Source organism: Ciconia boyciana, chromosome 4 (genome assembly GCF_034638445.1).
Source record: "Ciconia boyciana chromosome 4, ASM3463844v1, whole genome shotgun sequence".
Classification (NCBI taxonomy): domain Eukaryota; kingdom Metazoa; phylum Chordata; class Aves; order Ciconiiformes; family Ciconiidae; genus Ciconia; species Ciconia boyciana.
The window spans coordinates 68,738,392-68,759,233 of NC_132937.1; the positions used below are offsets into that span (position 1 = coordinate 68,738,392).

Genomic DNA, 20,842 nt, shown 5'->3' on the forward strand with positions numbered 1-20,842 from the left:
TAGTTTTTCTCCTCACAACCTACCTACTTAGCAGTAGCTACTTAGCTACTTTTAACAGAGTTAAATCAGCTCCACTGTCTCTGGCAAGAGCAGAAGCTGGAAAATCTCCACATTTGCTACACAACTGATTTAATTGTATCAGTCCCTGACAAATTTAGTGGCTATTTCTCTAGGTAACTCTAACACTTCTCCTCCACTCTCAACCTTCATCTATTTTTAGAAAAACATTTTTAGATGGGGATGTCTACACTGTAGGCTGGGCACGGGATTTGCTTGGGAGCATTCAACAGCCTGCCCCTCTCTTCTCAGCAATCCAGCATCACAGCTGAGGGATGCTGGACTCTAAATCCTTCCTCCCAGCAGAAGTGAAAAAGAGAACAGGTGTATTGCAAGAGTGGATCTTTAAGTTGAGTTTAGTAGCATATTTTGGGTTGAACAGGAACACCATGTGGACCTGTAGACCTTTATATGGGGAAAGAGCTCTGCAGAACCAGCAGTGGAGGATGACTGAGATACCTTTCTTCCAGCCAAAGGCATGTGTGCTACTGGGACATGGAAAGGTGGCCACACACATACAGTTTCTAGTGGAGGTACACTGACCATCGAAATTACTGGGAGGAGAGAGCCAGCCAGAGGGGTCGAGGAGCATGAGTCCACTCGTACTATACTGGGAGACTCAGAAAGTTTCTCGCAGAAGCAGGAAACAGTAGAGGGCACAGGCTGGGAAGGTGGTTAGGCAAGGTTTTGTCAGAGAATGGCTGAGGAAAAGAGTATTTGAATAGAAAAAACTGCCAGTAGATACCAATGCCAGTGCTAAACTGGCAGGAAGAAGTCTGTGCCTCTGTGGTGCTGAGAGGAGTGAGGGTGGTAGCCACAGGTGGCTCATTCAGGCTAAGGGGAAACAGGACTACGTATTTTGACTAGGATGGCTGATGTGAGATAGATGGCATACCAGTAGTCCTTCTAGCAGACCATAGCACTGCCACAAGAGACAAGTGGTGGCCCATCTCAGGGTAAACACTAGTAATTCACCCAGCCACAGTATCCAGCCCACTGAGAACTGCATCAAGGAAACACGAGCACGAGGTACACGCACTCTTCTCTGAGCAGATATTTTCCTAGTTTTCGCCTTCTAGAGCAGCAGAAGCATAAAGTATCTAATGATATGACCTTCAAGGTGGTCTGCTTTTTAGTAAGTTTCTTTCTTCTTCTCTACTTCAAAAACTCAGTTTAATTTTATGATGACAGAAAAAGAAAATTAATCTGAAGAGACACTTACCTGCTTTGCAGGCACAAGAACCATCTACTGGTGAACAGATGGCTTCATTTTTGCAGTTGCACACAGATGAACAGTTTACTCCATACGTCCCCGGAAGACAAGGAGTACCACAAGCAGCACCCTGAATTATACAAAAATAGAGTCTAAAAAATGTTTGAGGAGGTTCAGACAATACAACTAATAAATGACCTAGACTGACTCAGGTGCTACAAAAGCCAGAAAACATACAGCCCATGACTGTCCTAAGGCTGTCACTAAGTTATCCTGAATTTAAGGGAAAGGGAGTCCTTCATGCTTTTTAAGTCTACAGTAAGCATTAGTTTTCTATTAGTTGCTGTGACAGCTCAGGTCACATAGCTAACAGCACTTGGTTAGATCAATGGACAGTATTTTCAGTAATGAAGCCCTTTATGAAACCAAAACACAGTAAGACAGCAGTTTAATGGAAAATAATGTGGATATGCAAAATATTTTTAAGAATTAATTTGGCTGAAGTTTTCACAGTTATTACTCCTAGAAGAACAGTCATACTGTAAAATGTTTTCTACGTTAGATTAGCATCCAATGCACAGGTAACAGAAAACATGTGTAAAAGCTGCAGAATAATCTGTCTGGAACTGTAAAAACAAATGTCTTTGTCTAGAGTTTCTCTGGATGGAGCATGAGGAGTTGGTGCAACAAGATAATGACTGAAACCTATCGTTCCTCCCTTTACTTACACCTCAACAGCACACCCTCATTCTTATCAATGTCTTACAAAGCAACTAACTTTTCTTTCCTAAAATGGGTTCATTTCGGTACCAAGAACCAATCACAAATTTTGCCTTTTCAGGGTCTTATAACACACCCAGTGGTACCTAAATATCCTTATCTCTCTTTTACTGTGGTGGAGAAAGGACACTCTGGCATCTTGGAGAATTTGGCACTTAACTAAAGGCAGTGGAGTCGAAAATGGACTGTGAAAGTGAGACTTATTTACCTTAAATCCAGGGGCACAGGTGCATTTTCCAGTCACACTATCGCAGTCAGCACCGTTTTGGCAGCTGCAGATCTGCTGACACGACTCGCCGTAGAATCCTGGGGAACACGTCTCATTGCAGTAGAGCCCAGACCAGCCGGGCTTGCAGGAGCATTCCCCAGACATAGGGTGACAGCTGCCAGAGGGGATGAAAGGATAAATAATTCAGGACTAAACGTGACATCAATATTTTTTTTCCAGAGAACAAAATGCTGTTAGAGATAGGTTGCATAAAGGATCTTGCATGCTATGCATAGAGAAGGTTTTAGTCCCCAAACCACAAAGCAAAGGGTTCTGTATATATAAATGTATGCCAATTAAGATAAGAAATATAACATCATACAACACATAGACATTTTGGGAGGACATGGAAAGAAAAGAAGAGGTGTTGTTTTTCTATAGCTAGTTGAAAAGAAACCTATCAGAAACACAGTTTTTACCATAACATAGATATTCATGGTTACAAATATTAAGGTGATTAAACCATTAAATTCCCCAAGATGTATTGTTACGTTTCTGCTCCAAGTATAAAAGGATCATTTGCATAACCCTGCCCTGACTCAGCAGCATATTGTCTGAGAAATATGATGCTTCAGTAAAATATTGTGGCATCCAACACAAAATAATAACACAGCACCTAACAAGTAGCAAGCACGCTCTTTTCTTTAAATCAGTGGTTGAAAAGAGGACAACTGGCATCTTTCCGGGAATGACACAAAATCATTTGCATTGGGCAGAAGTCAGATATACCATCAGAGCAGTGACCTTCTGGAGAGTTCTCTCTCCTATGTTGGCCATACCTGGTGGCAGACCAGCTGTCCCTACCTGGAACAGCAGTTTCATTGAAGGGCCAGTCAGACAGCTGTTGCCTTATAACAAATGGACATCATCAGCTGTGCAAAGATATATGTACTGGAAAAGCGGACACAATGGAGTACTCTGTAGCACTCTGGCAGACAAAGCACTTGCTTAATTCTCACCAAAGGAAAGCCTTAATATCCAAATCCAATATATTTACAATGGGAGGACTGTTTAAAGATATTTGTCTGCCACTGATTGAAGTGAAGTCCCTTTAAGTGTGCTGGAAAAAAAATGTGCCTTCGTCCAGACGCATTAAATGACCCATGACAAGAGCCTAATTTTGCAAGATTTGCTGACTCCTTGTGTGGGGGTGTGTTTGAAACTGAGCACTTTTCTGACCATTTGAAAGTTTGAAAAAATACCTAGTGCACTTTTAGGTGCTATAACATAAGTAACAACAATATTCTTTGAAAAAGTTGCAACATAACAAGGGAATGCAATGTTAGTTGCAACTGCTCTTGGACTTGAGGACTACTCTTGTCAAACTAAGAGTTTCCTATTACTGAATACAACCAACTGACAACATACTGCTGATCAAGGAAAGTATGAATTATAAAGGTTGGAATGTCATTATGCATTCTGCTCTCTCTTTATTATTACATACACTATGACATCATAAGGATTTGGGGGTCTTGAAGATATTAAAATCTCTTTGAGAGTATTAAGCTGGTTTACATAAAGTGAGAGGAAAGGTCTTTTCAACTAAATGATATATGCAGAAATGGTTCAAAACTCATGGTGTTCATAGTCAACAGTCCTGGTTATTTGTTCAGTTATATCTGCCATGAAATAAGTTGAAATGGAACTATTCTCATATAAAAGGCATGCAAAATTAGGAAAACACATGATGCAGCACGATGATCAGATTTGTCCCCTATTCCTAACTTGCTGTAGGCACCAAGTGGCATTTTGGATCCAATTCCCATGTTTCTCATCAATGGAAGAACACAGGGCAGGGAATATGAAAACATTTTTCAACCCACAACTGAATGGTCATTAGGATATGAATTAGAATATCTTTATAACACAAAATTAGTAGTACTGTCATTTTAAGACATAAATCCCAGGATTGTTTGTTGTTGGGGTTTTTTTCCTTTCAGGAGAGAGGGAGACCACACACATGAGCAAACATTGGGTATGAAGCAGAGGTATTGATATTCTGTGCCCCCCAGTGAGTGTTACTAAGGCATACTTGCACATATATTGATTGACACCAAAATTAGTATTCCGTAACTTGTAATTAGATGTAGGAAGCTGGAGCACTTCTGAAGCTTTTGATGGGTTCTCATACAGTTAGCTTAATTGGCACTAAGATTTATACATTAAGATAGGGAAATAAAGAGATATTGAGACATACTACCAGTACACCCACTTTTATTCCTGGTCTTTTGTTCACACTTTCTGGAAAAACAACCCTACTCTGCACAGACACAAAAAATTACTTGTGGGTAGTTGATATTATGTATTTGAAGGACTTAGATGAACTTAATGGTTTTCATATGATTTATATAGGTGTTTCACTATTACAATATCCAACTAAATTCTGTAGCACCCTATGCAATGTAAAATTTCCATGAAAAGCTCTTGTACATCTATGTACAAGTCCATTAGAAAAATGGAAAGTTGCAAGATGCCCTAATCTTTACTTTAAAAACACACCCAGACTATATGAACTAAGCATGTATCAGAACATAAAATTCCACCCAATCCTATGTACATATATCTTAGAAAAAGCATGAGACAAAAGAAACCCCATTAGAGTTCATGTCATGAATAAACCCTAATTCCAGCATGAACTATACCAAATTAGTTGGTGATACAGAATGACCCCAGCTGAGTGATCCTACCTACAGGTGTGAAGCAGTGGTGGAAGATCACCAGAAAGAGCTTACAAGAAAAAAAACCAGGAACTTCTCAAATTTAGCTTGTGATCAACCTGAAACCAGTGCATATGCTGTAACATAGGTGTAACAAATATCCTTTGTAAACCTTCTAGATAAATATGCAGCTACAGTCCACCCTCTTCACATTTTCTGAATGATCATCAGGTGTCACTTCAGCAAAGGCATGACAAAACCCAATCTAAAAATGGCTTAGGCTCGAAGAACATTCCTGTACACAATGAAGTGATGATGTTGAAGAAGGCAGATCGAGGTCTTTTTTGCTCATTCCTGCAAACTGGATCTTCAGAATGACAAGTTTCTGTAAGCCCCACAAACTGTGGATGGAAGTGGCAGGGACATATGGGTCTGCTCACACCAGCTCACAGCACTGCTGTTGTACCCCACTGAGGAAGCGTGTTTTATGTGGTCTTAGTCTCAGCCAGCAGGTGTTCACTCTAGTTTTTTTCTTGACTATCAAGTAAAAAGGGAAAAATCGATAGTGTCACCTAGTCACAGAGAACAGAGGTCTGTGTCTGACTTGCACGCTAGCTCAAATCCGTTCATATTTATCAAAAGATGCAATAGAGAAGAACCATTTGTGAAAACTCTTGGCACAAGAGGGTTGTTACCTACTGCTGTCCTCTGGACCCCTCAAAACAAATAAAATCTCTCAAGTATATCTGTATCTCACCCTTTATGAAGCATTTAATAAAGGTTACTGATACAACTAAGAACAAGGAACTTAGGAGCTGCCATCAACCAACAGCAGCAGCGAAATGTAGCTTAGCCTACCCAAAACGCAGATTATGAATTATTGCCAAAGCTATTTTGATGCAATTTCCTCAATCATAAAACAGTATACATTTTTTAACTATGGTGTATCATAATGTTTTTGTATCTTTAAGTATTTGAAGAAAATGGCTAGACACATACTTGTATACTGCAACTTATGTACACATATTTTACAGCAATATTTTTTGGTGCTAAGTATATTTTTTAACTAAACTTTAGTTAATTTCCATATCTATGAATACTAAAAATGTAAGTAATAACCTAGGGCTCTAAGCCTACCAACAGCTCCTCTTCGAGGATATCTAAACTAGTGGTCAAACCCAGATGAAAAAAGCTTTTACGATATCAAGGCCCCTAGAAGGCCTAATAAAATCCTAGACCTACAAACATACAAAGTGTATCTGAAGAGGGAATTGTACCCCTTTTCATATCCTAGGATTATTGGTTGTTACATTGCTGCTAAATGGGTTAGTGCTATGAAGAAGATCCTTTGCCTACAGCCAGCCCAAACAGTACTTGTGGTAAGCAAGTAAGGGATGAGGATATTCCCTGATGCACTTAAAAAGTTGTCTCCTGGCTGAATGATATTTAGCGAGAGATGAAGACAGCCAGACACAACTGGCTTCTCAAAAGATACTCAAAAGTGTAAAGTGTCCGCAGGGAGCTTTGTCTTCTATACCATTACTCACAGGCCCTTTGATTTCTGTTATTTGGTGGTCTTAATCACTTCCTGACCCAGGGGGAAGAAACCTATATATGAAAAATACACTTGTGAAGTCATGAAAATCTTTGTTTTCCTCACAGATCATTATGCTCTTGCAAATATGCTCCCGCACCTACAGGGCTGTTAAGTGCATTTTGATTTGTCATACAGGGGAGAAAATGTTCAAAAAAAGACCAGCCATATGCTGCTGTTTACATGTGAACATTTGTGGTCTGATTTGACCACAAGCTGTCTTCCAGCAGTAAAATGAAGGAACAGCTGTGCTGAACATGAATCAGAAGTAATCCCTGTAATATCAGAAATACTATACAGTGTAATGCATTCCTGTCAAACAAGGCTGCTGCAACAGTCTGCAGACAAATTTTCAGGAAAGCAGCTAACCATAATTCATAATACAATAGTATTTGGTCTACTAGCATAATTTGAGAGCTAGATAGGTCAGCATTACAGTACCATTTATTATTGAATGCATTGCCCAAAGAATGAATTGCTTGATTTTTTGTCAAAAACTGTATTCTTTCAAAAGACGTTTCAAGTAAATGGAATAAACAGAAGTGCAAGCACACAACTGTAAAAGCATATGAATGGAAAAGGAAAAGAATTCAGTTTGCTGTCACATGGTTTGTCAATGAAAGGTATGTTGAACAACTCAGACAAAGTAATTCTTCACAGAGGACTAACAGAATAGGTATTTCCATGTATGTGCTTGAGTGCTTTAACATCTCTCCTAAATTCTGACTAAAGGCTTTTGTTTTATCTATGAGGAAAAGTGCACCTTATATACAACATACAGCAGCATTCTATGCAACAGTTAATAGTTTCTGCAAATTTCTTTCACAGCTATTTTCAACAGCAAGAATTTAGATTATGCTCACAAACCTTATCTAAGGTACTGTGATTAATAATGCAATTAAGTGTAATTGAATGTCTAAGTGAATGCACAATGACCAAAGTATTTCATCAGAAGAACTGTGTTTTGTAACAAGAGAAAGCTGTCCAGAATTGTTCTATAAATACGTTGACTTGCCTCGACTGACATCTGACATTCCTCCCTCACAGCTGAAAGTTTGTCTCCAAATAGCTAGGTTTTACATTTTCATAACAATATGCTAAAACACTTCAAAATCCACAAGGACACACAAAACTCAAAAAATAGGACTCACTACTGGCTGAATAAGGGGAGATAGTAAAAGGTAAGCCAATTGGAAAACTATTTTCATTCGATTTCCAGGGATCAGATTTTACGTGCTTTCTAGAAAAATAATTTAAATGACAAAAAAAATGTATTTTTGTAACCTAGATTTACAATCGGTAAGGCTTCAGATATTTTGTATTAAAATAGTCACCTACAGCAATACATATACATGGGGGGGGCGGGGGGGGGAGAGGGAGGGAGGGAGGGAGGGAGAGAGAGGGGGAGAGAGAGGGAGAGATGGATTCTCCTCTCATGCCCGACTCATAACAACTATACATTCATTGATTTCAATTCAGTTATTTCTCATCTACAGTACACCGGGAATATGCAAAGGACGTATGATGTATACTGACTTTATACGGTGAACAATATAACGATTTATTCATGGGGTAAATATAGACAAAGGTCGTACTTTGTCTTAACACTTATTTCATGGGTCAGAGACCAAATACCGCAGTGAATATTAAGATCAAATATAGTTGCAAGCACTAAAATTCAGAAGCTCTTTTGGGTTGATATTTTCTTTCTTGATATGGTTAGAGAATACCAAATACTCTTACAAGTCTTAGCTCCTTCAGTTTGCATGAAAGTACTAGAAGAATCAGGAAATATTTATTTTCAGATTATATTTGGATTTCTACATTCTTTATAGAAAAAGAAAACAGGCTAAAGTGTACAAAGCCTACCTCCAGGTATTGGGCATGTGGCAGGGACACTTTTTATCACACTTGAGACCATAAATTCCCTCTGGGCAAAGCCTTGTTTCACAGTGCTCTCCGGTGTATCCTGGTTCACAGAGACAGGCACCACTAATATGGTAACATTTCCCACCATTCATACACTTGCAGGTCTCAGCACACTGCACTCCGTAAGTCCCCACTGGACACTCATCTTGGCATCTGTGAGAAAAACAAGTAAAAATTAGTTTTATGTCCCATAAACTACAGCTTTTGGAGATTTAAGGGAAATATGGTTTATGAGGAATCTCTTATACTGGTCAAAATGCCTCTTAAGTAGAGCAGGAATTTATATAACTTTGTATTTAAAAGTGCCTGTCTCTCTGGTTTCTTTTGCTGCCTAGCTAGACAGGCTTAAAGACATTGGCTCTGCAAATTCCTTTGGAAAAGGTCTTCCTTCTCTCCAACAACAGAGACAACATGTATACACAGACCATTCATTGCACTTTGCATTCAGGAACCAGAACTAAACCAAACCCTCTTAAATCAGACCTGAAGCATGAAGGAATAAACTTTCAAGTATTTTGTTTCAAAAGCCATCCATCTGTAACTTTTAAAAGTGATCTAGATTCTCCACTTAGCAATAGTGTGAACAGCCAGCAGACACCCACGCCCCTGCAGATGCTCAGACCAGGAAGTTCCCTGGCAATCACGCTCAGCAGTCTCTGACGAGAATATTTTCTAACTGTGTTTCCAATCACATGATGTTTCCAGAATACCTTTTTTCGGAATTTCATTCTAAACCTATTTTTTTTGTTGATTTTGCCCTTCAAAAATTCATAGGATGACATGGAAAAATCTTCAGGAGCTCAAACCCCTTCTTGTCATCTGACTTTTCTAATAGATGAAAGTGAAAATTAGTAAAGACTTGAGTTTAACCCATATGGGAGAGTAGTAATGATTTTTGTTGCTCCTTAAGGAAAATATATCCTAATAAAGAGACTTCTTCAACAAATTTTTTCTTTTTCACTCACAGACCTTTTAGCTAATCGTTTTATTTCCTTAATATTTTACATATGAAAGACATTATTTAACCTAAAGTTTGGACTGTATGTTTAGCTGTCCAGTCTGACTACTAAAAGACAATTTTCAGTATCCTGCTTCTAAAACTTGAAACTCATTTACTAATGAGTATAGCAATTTCATTTGGCGATGTATTTAAGAGATACAATATGAGTTTGATGCTTTCAGCTTTAACTTCTCTGTGTTTTACAACTGAATTGTTAAAGTTTGGAATGCCAGTACTACTACAGTATGACTAAGGGCTCCAGCACTAAATGCACTTAAGAGACTTGATTATATGTATGGGAGCAGACCTCTCAGCTCAACAGGTTCATGCCTCAGAGCCAAGGATGACAACATTTCATAGCTTACATGTCAGGGAAAATCCCCTTATTTTTCAATATAAGCATCCTATAAACTCAGAATTATGTTGACATAGACAAAAGGACAAAACAGCTAAATCCCAAAGCTTTAGGGCCAGAATATGCTGACATTGAAGTCCTGAAGTGTGCTGTGAACTCAAGAGGTGGTATCAGGCACATAACATCTTCTGCAATTTGAGTACCTCTAAGTTTTACCAAGTTACAGATTGTACAAAAATATTACTTGATAATATTTCACATTACTAATGCTTTTATCAGCTTATAACCTGCTTATTTCCCCAGTCCTATAAAAGCATCTCCTTGGTGGTCTCTTTCCATTTTTGTTATATACTTGGCTTTTTGGTTTTTTTTTTTGTATGATTGGTGGTTTATTACAGGAGACTTTCAAAGACTCATGATAACAAGGCACTGCAAAATGTAACAAAATTCAGCAGAGCGCTCTGACTGAGGCAAAATGGGTATACATGTTCATTTCATGCTTCTGCAGTATTTGCCTCAATCTGACACTGTTACCCAGAAGTTTCAAGGTGTTTGTAATTCTGCCCTGACTGAAGACAGCAATAAAATCCCCTTTCCTTCAGAGGTGTACCATAATAACAGAGCTAATAACCCTGTTTAAATGTTTCCTAATGAAGTTATACAAATAAAGCTGAGAATGAATTTTCTCCAAATGACAATCAGGAATCCCAGCCAAATTATACTAAATTTAACCTTGCCTTTTTTTTTTTTTTTCTTTTCCCAATTGCATTTTCACCAGCTTCTGGAAGACCCTTTTCCACTTCACGGTGAGGACAGGTATCAATCAAAAAGTATTAGGCAGACCAATTAGAAAGGTATTTTAAACTAGATTCCCTTGTGTTAACTCAGATCACCTAGAAACTGTTACATGCTCTAGGAGTCCTCTTTTTCTTCCTGTATGACCAAGTTCCAGGAGTCACCACCACACAGAAATCTCAGCCAAATACTCTTGAAGTTACACACAAAAGTGGAGAATAGCTTAGCATTTTTAAAAACCATCCTTTTTGCTACTAGTATGTACGTGCTAGCTCAGCCAATGCCCACACATTTCTTGTAACATTTCCCACCCTTGCCAGTCCACTGACATGAAATAAGAACCAGGTCTACAACCTTGCTGCCCACCCATTCCTGCCCTTGGAGTATCTTGAAAAACAAAGAACTGCAAACACATCCTGTTTTCCAGGAGAAGAGGGAGCTCAGACTTGCAAAAGTGATCAAAATGCTGCAGCCTGTAAGGCAGTTCAGATTAAAGTCAGATTTAAATTCCAAGACAAAAAAATTTAATTGCTTTTGGAAACACCAGTGTAGTGCAGTGTGTAGACTCTCATATGGATATTCCTTTAATTTCCTTGCTGACTTGTCTGTGTCTTCAAATGCATATACCACCTTCTGCACTGTTTTTTCACAGACGCAAATTTAATTTTAGCATCCAAATGGCTCTGGACTAATTGTTTCTCTTCTTCATGAGTTTTTTTTTCCCCTTATGTCTGGCACAGCTCTCCCTGTGTCCTGTGAACACTTGCGTGGGAAGTGCATATGGTTATAATACGTACTATTGTTGGCAGAGATCCCCTGGACTGACCCCAGTGATTAAGCTGCTGCTGACTTCAGCAAATGAGTTGTGTGCTGTTTAAAATATATGCAGGAAAACACTTCTTTCATCACTTTCCATTGCCTTCAAAAATGATGTCTTGCTATATTATCTTTCCAATCTACCAAAGATGATTTTTAACAATCAAGTCAGAAAATAAAGAAGTTTCACTTCTTCATTTGAATGAAATACTTTAGGAGACAACTCTCCAGCTTGCTCACTTTGAAGAGGAACCAAATGAGCCTCCCTTGCTACTATGACTGCCAAACATCTGCACAAAACCAAGAGCTTCCCTCCTCACCCCTTCACCATACCCCAAACTGCGTCATTCTGCAAGCCACTCAAGTGAAGACCCACAAGACACTGCCAGAGCATGGGCCACAGCAGGAAAATCCTGAAACCAACCAGTTCCTCACAGAGGGGTAATCACATAGGCACTTTTAACTTGTGACCCAGCATCAGCTAAGTGACATGGTAAACATTTCATAAGACTTTTTTAATTGTATCACAGATATTTTCATTCTGCTTTCTATCAGCTTCTTAACTTTCTCTGTCATAGCAGACCCCTTGCAGGTTCAGCAGTCTGGCAAAAATAAGTTTTCCTTACCGTTCCCCTGTGTAACCTGGGCTGCAATGGCATTGACCTGTTGCTGAGTCACAGGTCCCTCCGTTGTGGCACTGGCATTCCTGGGAACAGTTTTTCCCGTAACGACCCTCAGGACAAGGCTGACCACAGACCATGCCCTGTGTGTGCAGGAAAAAAATCTTAATATTAGATTTGGGATTACAGCTTGAATGGACAAGGAACAAAGTTTTGTAATGAAGGAAGATCAAGGAGATCTCATGCCACTCTGCTGATTTTAGAAACGCCAGACTCTGCTCCAGCTTTAAACACAGGGTATGTTTCAGCACTGGAGGAATAGTCTTGTAGGATTTCCCTTTTGGAAGCCAAAGCTAGTGAAAAACACTACCTCAAAGCAACAGTGAAAACACTTAGACGATTAAGACCAATTGATGTCAAGCTCTTCCCAATTTATTTATCAGGAGTAGTATATATTAAGACATCTGCAAATGCCCTCCAGTGAGTAGTGGTGTAGAAATCAGTAATTGCTGTAATGCCCCAATTATACTACTTTATGATAAGTTGTTTTTTTCTGATGAAAGGAAAAGCTGTTTGTAATTTCATTGAAAGCAGCGTATCTTAAAAGCTTAGGTAGAATGTCTGCTTCCCTTGAATGGGTTTTGCATTTCTGCACTGCTATTACATCCTTGGAATTAATTACACCTGTGTAGTGAGGGGATCTTAAGACTTTTAAGAAGGCATTTCAAGAAAAACATATTTACAGGCATTTCATTAGACAAAAGACATGCAGGTATTTCAGCTAACATAAGATACTGCAGAATTTATACCTGGCTACTTTAAACCTTCCTTACATGAAAAGCAAAAAAGGTTATACTGACAAAATTGTGTTTCACAGAAGTGAAAAATTTGAAACTAAGAAAGAGTTATGCTTAAATAACTACTTGGAATGGAAAATTAGTCCAAGGGCTAAACAGTAATTTATTAGTTAAGACACACACTAGTATAAATGTGTGTCTTCATATGCTATCTCATTTTTCATTAGCTGTTTTCAGGCAGATAAAGGGAGTCAAGAATTTATGCAAACATTTGTATTCTATAATCAATAATTTTGTTCTTCTAACATGAGGTGGAATAAAAAGTAAAAATGGCCATAATCCAAGTTAGGTAGTCAGGTGAGTGGTGCTATTCAAACACACAAACAGAGATGATGATTTATAGCTATGTTCTCTAGTTGGTGGAAAACTGATCTCTGCCACAGGTTATCTCAATAGAATACCTCAATTATCATGAGATAATTAAAAGTTCAGTAAATGTGGATTTTCACCCAAAATAGATATTTAAATAGAAAACATTAACAAATACTATTGATAAATATTATCTACAAATGTATTTAAAGAAATTATTTGGGCTTTGATCACTTTCCACCCCTTTAATCACCTTTCAACTCCATTATCTGGCAACTCAGAGTTGGCAGCCTGGTAGTAGGGGAGGCTACTTGCAGCTCTGAGATCAATTCTTCTTTCCCTACCCACTGACAAAAGGGTAGAAAGTCTAAAGATAATGTCAAAGTTCTGATGTCCCATTTCCATCACCAACATTTAACACAGTATCTAAAGGACTGGGGGTTTTGCCATGCATACTATACATACGAAAACAGGCAAAAACCCCACTGCTAACGTATATAATAGTGTCACCTCCCTATAATAGTAAATTATATCTAGAAATGAATGACTTCCAGACAAGATCTAAAGCATGCTGCCTCGTCACAATAGGATTCACGTCTTTTGCTTCCCAGAGTCTGATATGGTTAAAAAGGCAGCGCAGAACTGGAGGATTTTCAGTGACAGATGGTTTTGCAAGTATTTTATTCCAGTCCCTTATGCTAAAATACGTTTCTCATTACTCCTGGCTACAGGCAGACTGTGTTTGCTATCCTCATTTGCAACCCTTTTCTGACGCTGCCCGAAATACACAAATATGGAAGTTTTATGGGGTTGTGCCAATTTCAGAAAGTGGTTTTACCATCCATCCAGGCGGGCAGGCGCACTCCCCGGTGACGTGGTGACAGACGCCTCCATTCTGGCACGGGCACCTCTCCTCACACTGCGGCCCATGCTTCCCAGGGGGACAGAGGTCCTCGCAGCTGGAGAGGTGGTGGTGCACAACAGAGACAACCGTTACTTCAGCACACACTCCAGTCTCCAGCCACCTCTTTATTTTTAATGCTATCATTAACTTTTCCGGGCAAAAGTATGAAACAGAAAGCAGTCCAACATAAAGAGACGCACACCGAATATTGTACAGCATCCATAGAACAAATCTAAGGAAACAGACCTCGCAATCTAGGAGTTATTTCTTCTAAAGATATTTCTTTCTGCACTGCTTGGTGCTCATTCTTTGTTACTGACAAACCTCAAAATCTATTCAGGAAGGACAAAGCCAAATAACTCCATGTTTCGATGCGATTTTCTGAACTTGTAACCAAACTGTTTTCATGGTGGTCATGAAGAAGCTCCTGCTGCTACTTTTGTGGCTTTTACTTTAGCAGTCCAGATCAAGAGGGCTTTCTCTCAGCTACACATCTGAATGTGCACTGCAACATGGTTTGCCCAGCTGCTCCTCAGCCACCAACCCTGCCTCCCTGCATTATACAGCAGCCAGAACAACAGCATAGTGTTAAAAGTTAATCTAAACTTAATTTGTCTTGTTAGCGCTATTTAAAACTTGTATCTCTCCCTCGTAAATAATATACCCGTTGCTTACAAGGCACCAGTGTATCCAGGAGGACACCTGCACTCTCCAGTCACGTGGTCGCAGGTGGCTCCATTTTGGCACTGGCATTTTTGATGGCAATCGTTTCCATACGTCCCTTGATTGCAGCGTTCCTCGCAGCGCCAGCCTTTGAAACCTGATGCACAGTGGCAGGCTCCAGTGATGGGGTTGCACAAGGCTCCGTTTTTGCACTGGCAGCGGCTGCTGCAGTGAGGTCCCCAGTGGTCACTGTCACATGCTGAATGGGTAGAAGGAAAAATTTACAGCAGTTTTACAATAGCTCATGTTACAGCACTGAAGATACTATGAGTCAACTGTAAAAAAAGAAGAAGCTGTAAAATGGAAATAGTTATGTAGTACATCCTCAGTTCTCCTTGGTCCTCAAGGATCTTGGTGGGCAGACAGAACTTAATTTATGCACACAAATTAATTTCTTAAGTGTAAAAGCAAACACTTTAAAATGTGAAACTGTGAAGTAAATGCAAGTTCTAGTCTCTTCACTGTCAAATCTCTTCATTATGACTCTCCACCGTCAAATAACAGTTACGGTTGCAGTGAGCTCCATTTACACAGAGAAGTCTTGCTAACTTAAAAAAGTAAAAAAAATGTAGTCTAAACCCATAAACAACTGTCTGAATCCCACAAGGAAGTTGCAAAGCTTACTCAATGTAAGATTATGATTTTTTTCAAACCCAGAAGTTCCTACTTGTTTACATAATTGCAAATAGTTCCTTTTCAATCTTGCAATATATTGATAGGGCAAAAGAAAACACAAGAAGTGTTTCACCAAGCAATAGAAATTAACGATTGTATGGTTAAACTTCACCTGGATGTTACAAATTTGGTTATCCAATGTATCTTCATGATCATTCAAATGCAACTTTTCTTGTCTGCCCCAATGCAGCCCATTAAAACCCTATAAGCAAACCACTCAGAGGTTATTTCAGCATCAAAAGAAAAACCTCAATGTTAAGGAAGAAATTTTTCTTAAGTGAGAGACATGGGAGTTCTGTAAAGAGCCAGAAGATTAAGGTCACCTAGAGTTCAACAGGAATGTGCTAATCATATGGTCAAATGATCTGATTTTATTTTTATGTTCTGTTGATAACAGCAGTACAAGGGGAAAGCCTCAATTGCAGAGACTGGAAGCCTGGGCTCTCCTCTTGGAGACTGACAACTATTGTTCTCCCAGTCTCCTCCTGGGGCAAAAAAGCCAGGCAGAGAACAGGCACACTTTCCTAGACTAATGCAAAGTAATTCAAGAATCCTCCTCAGGGTAGAAATTATTCAGCTATAGGAGCTGTTCACTCAGGCTACACAAATAAAAAGGGATTAGGGTCTCTTAAAGAATCTACTCCTTAAGATTTTTTTTTCCAGGAGAGGTCACTAGAACATGCACCCATAATGGAGATATTGTGAGCACCTACACACAATAAAATACAGAGCAACAGAAAGTATTGTATGTATTATAAACACCCAGCAATACTGTCAAACTGACAGAACAACTGTCCATCTTAGTACTGGCCTCTCTCTTTGAAGATGTGTGGGTTTTGTTCTGGACTATACTACAACGCACTGCTGTCTACAGCATACAGCATTGCACAAGTTGCCTTTTGCCATTATAACTCACGCTCATTAAGAACTGCTATATGTTTATTTTCAACATGTCTGCATGGAACAGAAAGTGTAATCCTCATGCTTAACCAGTCCTCAAATTGTTGGCAGGAAACTAGCTATTTTGGGATATATATAAAACTATATGTATGGGTGGTGAGAGGACTGAGACAGTCGCACGTTCTGTCATGATAAAGCAGCCACCCTTACATTTTTTTTTGCTTAACACATTAGTCTGGATTCAGATAACAGTCTTCCTCCTGCTCCCAGACAAAACAGACAATTTCAATTTCAGCCATTTCAGCCCATTTCAGCCTCATGGAATAATTAAAAAAAAACAAAAAAACCCCAAAACAAAGCCCAAAAAACGCTGTCCTGGCATGTCTGATAAACAGAAGAATTCAGACTGATTGCCCGACCATGACTGTTCCAGTGCAGAGCTCAGTCAAGGATGAATGTGGCCTGAACACGCTTTAGATACAAAGACATGACAGGCAAGAGAAGACTTAGTCTTGGTTGGTAAGTGCAAGCTTGTGTTCTTTCACCAATAGCTGGAAACGGGGTATTTGGTGCAGTGCAACAACAACATCCATGTAGCTGCTTGAAGATCCAGCGTAATGAGTCTTGGAGCCACACAGACCAGAAACACCTAGTACCACGCATCTGCCATGGCATCCAACACGCAGGCACCAAGACTGCTGTGCTAGAAACCGCTTCACTTGCGAAGCAGCAGAGGCCTTGTACTCCCTCTGCTCTTTTTACAATCCTGTCCCTGGTCTGCCTCCCCGGGATGCGCGCTGCTGTCTCCTGGAGATTTACTGATGTCCAAGGTGAACGTGCTGTGTCTGTGAACTTGAACCTTTCTTGACTATTTTACTGTAAGAGCATGTACTGCATAGTACATAATAATTTATTAGTTTCCTGGCATGATCTTCTCATTATGTTTGCAGGAAATCATTAAAATAAAAAGCATCATATGGCTGCTAATAGGATTTCCAGTCTCACGACCATTCTCCTGGCAACGGCCAGGTGGGTAACAAATATTGACTATGTGATTTTTCACTACAGCACAATGGTGAAGCATTCCACCAGGACAGCAGTGGCCCCACCATAGTACAACTGCACGACAGTCCTTTAAGCAAGGTCTGTCACCAGCCTAGCATCTATCTGTGAGTTATGGGCAGAACTGTGGAGAAATTTGCAGGATTAATGGGAATAAATAATAATTTTGAATGAGATGGATAAATCACATATTTTACCTCTATGTCCCCTGACTGATAATCAATAATGCTCCCCATAGAAAATTAAGGTGATTTGTCAGAAACTGATGCTCAGTTTACTATCAAAAAAGAAGAGGGCAAAGGGTAGAAATGTTTCCTGTGGTGAGTTTGGTTTATTTTTAATTAGTTTTGGAGGCTAAATTTACCAACTATTACATCAGACTATTTCTGCTGCTTCCTAGTATTCAGACACTAAGAAAGCTGGGCTGGAAGTCACACAGCTGCTAATCTGGTGGAATGGGATAGTCTTTTGAGTTAATGACTATCGTCAGGTTACAGACTGTCAGCTGGAGTTTAATCAGAATAGCTGCGCTGACTGTCCTGACTGCACCAAGGTCACAGGCACACGCACATATGCAAACACTGCATGCACACACACGCAGAAGTGTCAGCTACTGGCTTCTGAACAGATTTGGAGCTGTAAATCATCTGTCTCAGCACAGGGTACATGTGAAACGGAAGCAAAGTACAGAGACAAGAGCCCCATGTTCAGAATGGTTTCAGCACAAGGACGATGCTTCTCAGCCCCAGTAACTCCTGGAAACAGTCTGAATCCTGCAGAAATCCAACACCCAATAGTAAACCAGGGATAATTTTCTGTTTTGATCATACAGAACTGGCCTAATGCTGCTCTGTTTTACGCATAGCACCTTCTTACAAAAGTCGTTCTCCTTCCCCTTTTCACATGTGTTCTATTCACCCTCAGGTTTTTCTGTTTAAAACAGAAAAACCAGCTAGCTGTACTGCTCCCTATCAGCTTTCGTAGCAGATTCATAGGGTCCTTTCTGCCTTCGCCTTAACACTGTAGGGGGAAAAAAATTCAAAGTAAATGTTTAACAAACACCATGGTATTAATGCCACATCTTTTTGTCATTTTTCTTTTTATACAGTCTGTTCATCTGGGAATATCTTTTTTGTCACCATAGTACGTGCTGTGCAGATCACACAATGCTACAAATACAGGACAGAGAACTTTTCTCTCAAAAGGCTACTCAGTGAAAGCAAAAGTTTGCCTTTGGGAATAAGGGCACTGCATTGTATAAACACTCATTTAAAATGAGCAAGTATGGTATGAAACTGTAAGACAATACAGGTTTACCATCATAAAGAAATGCTCGCTGAAACCAAGTGCCAACAACGACTTTAGAAACATAGAGAAGCTCAAGGATTCAATGGTGAAAAAATCACCTTCAAGAAGAAACTGAAAACTGTGATGCAAATTGCTATCGTTTGGGGGCCTTTTGTACCATCTTTGAAGACTTTAAGTTCTGTATTTCCTAGTATAATAACTTTAATGCACATTGTTATTATGCTGGGCTAGATGTGGTTTTATGCACATGGTTTCTGTGAGCAGCTGGTGATTTGCAAATTGGGATGGAGGGAGCCCTGATATTTTATAGCGCAAGGTATGAATTTTTATAATAATCTAAAGCACATCTGAAGAACTTGGTAACTCCTTTATGCTCCTTATAAACAAAGACATTTTTAACTAAATGTGGTCACATACTTGTAAGAGCTTTTTCTGCCTTTTTTTAAATTTCATTAAAAGGCAACAAAAAGAAAAGTGCAAATGAGTCCAAGTTTATTCCTGACAAACCCACCTTGATCACCTACAATTCTGTACTTCTCTGAAGAATGGCCTATAACGAGAACAAAATAAGGCTATCAAATCAAGTCAAAGAACATTTCAGAAGAAAAACCTCCTTAGAAACTCTGACTTGCAACTATCTCAAGTATGCTAGTTTCCTTTATAACATGATATTCAAGCCAGACAATGTTTATTGCAATGCCTTTTTTTTTTTAAGATTTTCTTCTCTTTTTGTCTTTCTTTTTTGCTAATGAGGAGGTGAAAGTGAAGAATCACAGCAAAATGAAGATTTACTTTTCTTGCTATCATTTTTTGTAGCTGTCTTATATGTAGCACAAAGACAACAGAATGAGATTTTATTCCGGCTTACATATCTTCCTGCAACACACACTGCTGTGTGTTTCTGGAAATATGTACCACTGTCGCCAAAACAGAGGAGATTCTTACCACAGTGCTAGGCTTATGTATTTTTATAGTCTTTTAAAACAACTGAAAAAAAATCCCCTACCACAGACAGCAGAAACAGAGCGAATGCTCCCTCACTTGGAATGCAATACCGTGAAGTACAAATTTAAAATAAGCAATAGTGGCAAATATGCAGAATTCCTATCTCTCTGTCTCCTCAAAACTCCAACATAATTTCTTCAGATAGGTTCAAGGAGCCACAGCCTTTAGTAAGTGAAAGCTGATTTTCCTTTCTCCAGCATGTAAAACAAACTGAAGCTGCCCATAACTTCAACATCATCTTTAACTGACCTTTCTTCCTTTCTAGGTTGTCACATCAAGGACAAGTCTAAATCTTTGTGCCTTCCTTTGCATGCCTTCTTTGACTCGCAGATCTCTGTTGCCTTGTCCTTACTTTCATGGCCTTTATGTTCTATCCCTCATCTATCATTTCTCATCCAGTATCCAAATATCAACCCCCACATTTACATCACCCATGACATTAGTCCCTTTGTTGCATTTTCAGACTATTGTCTTCCTTGTTTCTCCTCAAGTTGCCTCTACAACTTGGCACAGCTCTCCATACCCCAAGCCATAAAACTGCCATGATGTCCTCCACGTCCCTACCTTATAACTCCTTCTTCCTGTGAAGTCCGCAGAAAGTTGATGCAGCAAGTCTGTCAAAACCACTACCTGCCACGGTCATTTATCAATGTTTGCTTCCTTCCTCATCTCCCGCGTGTTTCCAGCTTTGTGTTACCTCTTTTCTTTTCCTTCCACCACAGCTCCTCTGGGGCAGAGGCAACTTTCTGTCCTGTATTTTTACTGGCAGAAGGAGTCCACAAATCCCCAGCATGGACAGCCATGAGGTCCACCAAGGAGCAAGAATGACCATCATCTACAACTAAAAGTAGACCAACTGTAACACGCCCCATTTAAAAACTATTCCAGTCTTTTGGAGCAGGGAATATAAATAAGAAAAGAGTAACATTTCTAGGAGGGCCAACAAGTGACTTGCTTTATCAGGGAATAACCACCACTAACAGCCAGGCATAGCCAGTGTAAGTAAAATAAGCCA

General features: G+C 39.4%; 1 protein-coding gene across 6 annotated transcripts in view; it reads right to left on the reverse strand.

Annotated features, from left to right (window-relative positions):
* MEGF10 (multiple EGF like domains 10) overlaps positions 1 to 20,842 on the reverse strand; it is a 110,977-nt gene that overhangs the window by 36,958 nt on the left and 53,177 nt on the right. For all 6 annotated transcript variants that reach the window (XM_072859768.1, XM_072859773.1, XM_072859770.1 and 3 more), the window contains 6 exons: positions 14,830 to 15,076; positions 14,089 to 14,209; positions 12,091 to 12,227; positions 8,439 to 8,651; positions 2,259 to 2,433; positions 1,280 to 1,400 (listed from right to left, as the gene is read on the reverse strand). In XM_072859768.1, the coding sequence (XP_072715869.1) occupies positions 1,280 to 1,400; positions 2,259 to 2,433; positions 8,439 to 8,651; positions 12,091 to 12,227; positions 14,089 to 14,209; positions 14,830 to 15,076 (1,014 nt within the window). The remainder of the gene's footprint in view (positions 1 to 1,279; positions 1,401 to 2,258; positions 2,434 to 8,438; positions 8,652 to 12,090; positions 12,228 to 14,088; positions 14,210 to 14,829; positions 15,077 to 20,842) is intronic.